The sequence below is a fragment of the Balaenoptera acutorostrata genome, chromosome 19 (assembly GCF_949987535.1).
Source record: "Balaenoptera acutorostrata chromosome 19, mBalAcu1.1, whole genome shotgun sequence".
In the NCBI taxonomy this organism is placed as follows: Eukaryota; Metazoa; Chordata; class Mammalia; order Artiodactyla; family Balaenopteridae; genus Balaenoptera; species Balaenoptera acutorostrata.
The window spans coordinates 30,887,952-30,894,644 of record NC_080082.1 but is presented as its reverse complement, the minus strand read 5'-3'; the positions used below and the strand labels follow the sequence as shown (position 1 = coordinate 30,894,644).

The following is a 6,693-nucleotide window of genomic DNA, read 5'->3' as shown; positions in this document are numbered from 1 at the left end:
AGAAAGGATGAAGCTTGCCCCCATTCAAGTTGGAGGTGGCTCTAACCACAGATGCAATTTTTACACACCCGCAATTGCCTATTTTCATTTGATGGAGGTAGAAGGTACATACAACCAGGAATTAGAGGACGCAGAGGACATTTCTAGAAGGATATAAATAATTTGGCCCAAAGCGAGTTCCTGACAGAAGCTCCCAACAAACCAGTGAAGACGTCAGACATCCAGCTCCTACCGAAGTATTCAATCCCTCTCTCCAACCTTCCAGAACTCAGGCCTAAGACAGCGGACGCTTTGGCCCTGCCTGCCTGCCAGGTGCCCAGAGAACAGCAGCCCAGGAGCCCTCCTTCTCCCTACTCCTCCCCTGGGGCAGTGGCTGGAGCCTCCCTCCTTGTCCCCAAAGCCTCTGCTGCCCTAGCCCTCCGGCCCTTCCATGCTGCCTTCTGCCTGGACCCCGCTTCCTCCTCGCTGTATTCCACCAAAAATACATTCAATTGGAAACCATGCACGTCCTGGTCCCAGAGGTGGGCCATCACTTAGGGAGATAATTTTATTCTCCTCTGGCTCCATGGCCCGGCAAAGCACCCCCCCCTCCACCTCCATGCAGATAATGAGGGAAGCAGTGACATATACTCCCTCCTCTGACCTAATTGATTATCCCCACACACCTCCGAGTGCTTTGCATAACCGGCCCCGACAGGAGGAACCCCTTCCAGGCAGGGTGACTGACATATTTTATTTCTAACTGAAGCTTAATCAGGACCAAGAATGAGATGCCCATATATTCTCTCTCCCTGGCTTTCTGTTTTTCTCTCCCTCTCTTCCTTAGCTTCCTCTTTCCTTTTTAAATTTTAGGGCCAGAGAATAAAGGACAGAGACAGTTCCTAGGATCACTGAAAGGAGGGCATACGGGGGGTACTCAGGGAGGAGGTCCCGGGAGGAGGCTGAGGAATCCGTGCCTTGGTGAAATGAAAGTGGTGCAAAGAAGTGGTCTCCTCTTCCCTGTTTTAGCTGAAAAGCCTATGAGGTTCCTTTTCATTTTGATCACATTATGTTATGGGGGTCAACTCGGGGCCATTTGAAGGGGCCATGTGTTCTATGGGATAGAGAAGATACACACATACAGGGGGTCTCTCCCAGGTGTACCTCAACTCTCCTCTGGCATCACACATCCTGCCCTTTCAGTGGGGCACGATTGGTCTCCTCCAAGGACCAATATCCCCAGAATAGGATGGACTGAAATGCTGACCAAACCTGACAGGTGATCAGACCTCTCCAAGCTGGGCCTGGCCTCTTCACACCCGTCTCCCTCTGAACAGACTGACGCACGCTGTCTTGCTGGACGGTCCGTGTGGGAAGGCTGCCTGACTTCTTCTCTCACCTGCTCTCCCTGCTGCACTCCTCCCTGGAGAGTGTCCTTTCTCCCTGAGTTCAGCTGGGTCCTCAGATGTCTGTATGTAGACACCTGGCTTTTATGGCTGATGGGAGCGGGTAGGGCAGAATACTACCGGGAGTTTGAGGAGTGGGGCTTGAGATTTTTGGAATATAAAGATAAGACTAGGGCTATTACTCCTCCTACCACATGCCAGCACTGGACATGCTTTGTCTCTCATCCTCACGACCACCCTGCCAGGTAGGTGTCATTATTCCCATTTTACAGATGAGGAAATGGGGGGCAGAGAAGCTCACTGTCTGCCCAGAGTTTCCCAGGATGCAGAGAAGGGAACTCGGCCTGTGCTCTGATGAAGCTTGTGCGGCACTCACTGAAGGGCTAGCGGGCTGTTGCCCATGTAAAGATACTGACGTTAACCCGAGGCCTCTGTCCGGCCTCTGAGGTTCAAGGCCCAGGCAGTTGAAACGGACGCCACGTCTGGGGCGCTGTGCCCAGGGTCAGAGCTGACCCACAAGTCTGTGCCTGCCACCTGGGAAGGAGCCTGAACCGAAACCTTAGACGTCTCTGGCCTCTGGGGAAGGGACTGGAAGAGCGAGTCCCATCCTTGCAACGTCTTTGCTGGGGTGTGCGCTCCTGTTTCACCAGCCCCCGGTGGGCCGCAACGGCTGCAGACAGACCCTCCTTCCCAACCCGCCCCTGGGGCGCCGTCACGCCGATGGCCCCAGCCTCCGTGGGGTTCACCCGGGGCCGGCGCTGGCGGCTGTGCCCGCATGGATGGGTCCTTGCCGGACGGACTCCCTCTGCTCCCGCCGAACCTCCAAGACGTACAACATGACGCGGCGCCTTGTTCCGTGACTTCGGGTGTGCAAGCGCTCCCCAAACTTCCCGGGGACCCGCGCGATTGTGACATGTCCCACTGTGCGGGGCAAAAAGCAGGCGTCTGGCCGCCCTATAAATTTACTAACTCAGCATGGGGAAGGAGATGCAAAAACGATACCCCCAAGGCGCCAACCTTCCAGCATCCCTACAACTTCTTTCAATCAAAGTCGGGCAAGGCTAGCTGACTGCAAGAGAAAAAAGAGGGCGCGGAGGGGACGCGACGCCCGGCCTGGCTGGAGAGGCCGCCGAGGCAGGCGCCGAGCGGCCCTTTTGTCCTGCAGAGGGAGCTCCAGCCCCAAATTTCCCGGCTCCCTCCCCCGGCCCGACCACCCCCCTGTCCGGCTTGGAGCCGGAATCCCGGCTGGGCCGGTGCAACTGCCCGAACCCCCCGCGCCGGGACCTCAGAAAGCTGCTCTTTCAGGGCACTTCGGGAAAACCCACTGGGATGCCAAGATGCACATGCCGCCCGGAGCCCCAACTGGCAATGTGGGCTGGGCAAAGTCACCAAGGGGAAAGGATGTGCACCCCTGGATTCCCCGCTCCTGCATATGCCCCCCCAACTCACTGCCACCCCACATCCCTGCATCTATATAAGGAGCCTGGGGGTCAATGTGGTTGGAAGGGGGCCCTAAGCGGAGCTTGCACAGCCCCTTATGTAAGACTGAGAAAGCCTCAATTGTGCCTATCGAAGAATGGGGGAGGGAGGCATCCAGATCCTTCTCTGAGTCTTTCTGCTGCATCATCAGAGAAGGCCCCAAGGCCCCGCGGTTGCTCCAGGGGACCAGGGAGTTGGGCCCAGTTTCCCAGCTCGTTGTAGGGAATCTTGCCCCCTTTCCCACCTGTCTCCTCTGCCCTTTCTCTCGGGCGCCCCAGGTACTTCTCCAACCTTCTCTTCTCCAGCGGCGCCCCCAGCCCGGCCACTTCAGCCTCTCCTCCGCCGTCCTCCGACCACAGGGCCCTGACTCGCCTTGCCTTGCCTTCTCTTCCGCTGATTCGGGCGACTCTTCAAACATGGGGGGATGAGGGTGTAAAACAAAACAAAACGAAAAGCACCAAACGGATCCCTCCGGGGGCAGACAGGCGGGTTATAGTCAAAGTGGCAACAGCTCATTTATTTAGCCAAAAATAGATACTTTCTTGTACAATTTGGTTCACACATATGTACATTTTTCTGTATATACAAAAAAAGTCAAACACGCTTATTCTCACTGAAACTCCACCCCCCCCCCAAAATCAACCGAACAAACAAACCTCACAAACTCAGCTAATGCGGGGTATAGAAGCCACCGGGGGAGGACTCAGGGGGGATTTGTTTTATTTCTTTTTCTTTTTTTGTTTCGTTTTCTTTTTAGGTATTCATACACGGACATGCTTACAAATCGTAACTATACAGAGCGATTTTTTTTTACAATTATTACAACGATTAAAAAAAATTTTTTTTTTTTTAAAAGAACTAGGATGAGGAGAGAGCCGATAAAACCAGAGCGGCGTCCAGGTGGTTCTGGGGCCTGCAAGAGAGAGGCAGTGGTAGCAAAGGAAGTGAGTTAGGGGCACCGACGCTGCCTAGCATTGGGAGACCCAACCCGGGGCTGAGGCCAGGGTAAGGGAAACGTCTCAATGTGCAATGAGGTCCAGCTGTAAGATGCTGGTTTTCCGGTTTAACTATAAGGTTGCGCGGGAGGCGTCAAGACCCGAGGTGCGCGGCTGGAAGGTGGTGGGCTTCACTGAGCCACCGCCCGCTCCGAGGTACCCTGGGCCCCGCCCGGGTGCCTGCACTGGGACTCTCGAGCCACCTCTGGGCCCGTGGCGACGACGGAGAAGTGTGTTTCGTCCCCTTTTAGAAGTTCGTCCTAGCTGCGTTCCCCCGGGGGTAAAGCCCGAGTTTCCTCCGCATTCTTTCCTGCCCCCGACTGCCAGTCCCAACACCCCACCCCAGCTCGGGGTCTCTTACCGCCTGGGCACGGGCTGGAAAGCTGTCTTGAGTAACTTTTTCTCCACTTCCAAGGCACTACAACGATCTACGGGAAGCGGGAGAAAAAGGGAGGCCTTTAGATCGCGCCATTCTAGCGCCCAGGGCCGCGGGAGGCGGGCGCGGAGTGGTAAGCGCCCTGCGTCCCCCGGGACCTGCCCGGGCGCGACCTCCAAACTCGCCCCCTCCCTCCGCATCCTGGGCTCCGCAGTCACCTGTTCCGCCCTCGGGCTCCGCCGGCCGAGCGAAGGCGGCGGCGGCGGCGGCCGGGTGGCCCGCGGCTCCGGGAAGTCCCAGCAGGTGTGGAGGGGCCGAGCCCAGCAGGGAGAGCGGGTGCGGGTGCGGGCGTGGGCCGGGCGGCGGGCCTGGGAACGGCCGGTTGGTCCAAGCGGAGAACTTGCCCAGCGGCGCCGAGACGAGTCTCTGAGCCGCGGCGGCGGCGGCCGGAGAGAGCTGCAGGGCTGGGGGCGCGACGGCTGCCCCGGGGGGAGAACCCCCCGCGCCCGGAGGCGAGCGGCGCGGGTTGTCCGGGCTTGTGGCCGTCTCGGCCAGGGACCAGATCTTGGGTTTTTGCAGGGCCGAGGCGGGCGCTGGTGCGGGAGCGCAGGGGTCCAGGCCCGCTGAGGGCGAGGGCGGGGATGGCGGAGTCGCGGCCATTGGCGGTGGCACTGGGGCCAGACTCAGGACAGGCAGTGGACGCTCCTCCAAGCCCTCGGAACTGTCATCGGAGTCGCTATTCTTGGAGTCTGAGATGGGTTCCAGGCCGAGGTCGCCGTCCCTGTGCGCCGCGCCAGTCAGGGCCAGCTCGGGCCCCGCGGCCGCGCCGTCTAAGTTCTCCAAATCGATCTCCTCGTCCTCATCGTCGTCAGCCAGGCCCTCGCCCCCGGTGTCCTCCTCCTCCCCACCGAGCTCCTCCTCCTCCAGCTCCAGTTCGCGTTTGCTGTCTTCTTCATCCTCTTCCTCGTCTTCCTCCTCTCGCTCGCTCCCGTAAGCGTTGCCCTCCTCGTCCGTGCGGCTGCGGGGCGCCCACGTCATCTTGTTCTCTTTCTTGAGGCGCCGGCGCGCGTTGGCGAACCAGGTGGACACCTGAGTGAGAGTCATCTTGGTGATGATGGCCAGCATGATCTTCTCGCCCTTGGTGGGGTAGGGGTTCTTGCGGTGCTCGTTGAGCCAGGCCTTGAGCGTGCTCGTGCTCTCCCGGGTGGCGTTCTTGGGACGGGACGGGTCCCCGAACTGGTACTGGCCGTACGGGTAGAAGGCGGGGTGCGGGTGAGGAAACGCGGTGGCCGCGGCCGGATGCTGCACCCCCGGGCTGTCCTTCAGCTCATACTGCGTGCCCTGTACGCACATGGAGAAGGAAGGGACACGCGCGGAGGGAGCGTGGATGAGCCCTGGCCACCGCTGCCTCCACCCTCCCGGCCCAGGCCCCTCTAGTCTACTCCCGCGCGCACACCTCTTCCGGCGCCCCAGCCCCATCCTCCCCGCTGCGGCTCCCCGGCCACTTACCAGCTGCGGGAAGATGGGCAGCTCGGCCGCGTAGGGCAGGAAGGCGCCGTAGCCTTGGGCGGCTGCGGCTGCCGCTGCCGCCGCGGCATAGGGCGCCCCGTACACGGACGAGAGTACGTTGGACAGGGACCCCGAGGCAGCCAGCTCTGAGGCTCCGACTCCCGGGCCGCCCCGGGCCCCAGCGCTGCCACCGCCGGCGGCGGCCCCCGGGCGCTCGGGTGGGTAGAGCGGGCGGATGTACTGATATCCGAGCTGGGGGAAGGACATGGTGGCCCGCGGGGCACGGACGGAGAGGGGGCCCGGCCCCTGGGGCCGCCCAGCTCAGCGCCGCCCGCGGGCTGCGGCGCGCATCGGGGGCTGGGCCGGGCTGGGGCCGCGCTGCCTCCCGCGCTGCGCTGCGCTCGGCGTTTGCCTATTGATCTGCTCCGCGGCGGCGGCGGCGGCGGAGGCGAGGAGCCAGGTCAGGTCCGAACAGATTGGCGGAGATTCCCGGGGCTCCGGGCTCTGATTGACATTTCTACGGGCCCGCAAGCCCCTCCTCTCTGCGCCGCGCTCCCTCCTCTCGGCAGCCGGAGCTGCCTCTGCCCGCGCCTCACTCCTCACTGCCCTCCTCTCCCCGAGCTGTGTCGCGCCTCGCTTCCCTCGTCCTCCTCTAGTTTTCACTCCCCCTCCTCGCCCTTCCTCTCCCCTCCCCTTTCTGCGCTCCTCTCCCCCCCCCACCCCCCAGGATCGCTTCCGCTCCTTCGGGCTCTTTCACTTTCCTGGACGCTATGAAACTCTTGTCTTTCTCTTCTCTTTCCCTCTCTCACTATTCCTTTCTCTCCCCTCTCTGTTCCCTTCACTCTTTCTTTTCTTTTTAAAACCTATTTCTCTCTACTCACACTACACTCCCCGCACCCCCATCCCCGGCCTCTGCGCCCCGGGCTAAGGCGGTTTAAAGTTGTGGACA

General features: G+C 60.7%; 1 protein-coding gene across 1 annotated transcript; it reads right to left on the bottom strand.

Annotated features, from left to right (window-relative positions):
* Positions 1-3,360: 3,360 nt before the first annotated feature.
* Positions 3,361-6,430, bottom strand: IRX3 (iroquois homeobox 3). The gene is made up of 4 exons (XM_057535033.1): positions 5,745-6,430; positions 4,454-5,576; positions 4,221-4,287; positions 3,361-3,777 (listed from the first exon to the last, which is right to left on the bottom strand). Exons 1-4 carry the CDS (start codon positions 6,009-6,011, stop codon positions 3,723-3,725), a joined length of 1,512 nt encoding a protein of 503 aa, XP_057391016.1. The 5' UTR covers positions 6,012-6,430; the 3' UTR covers positions 3,361-3,722.
* Positions 6,431-6,693: the final 263 nt, after the last annotated feature.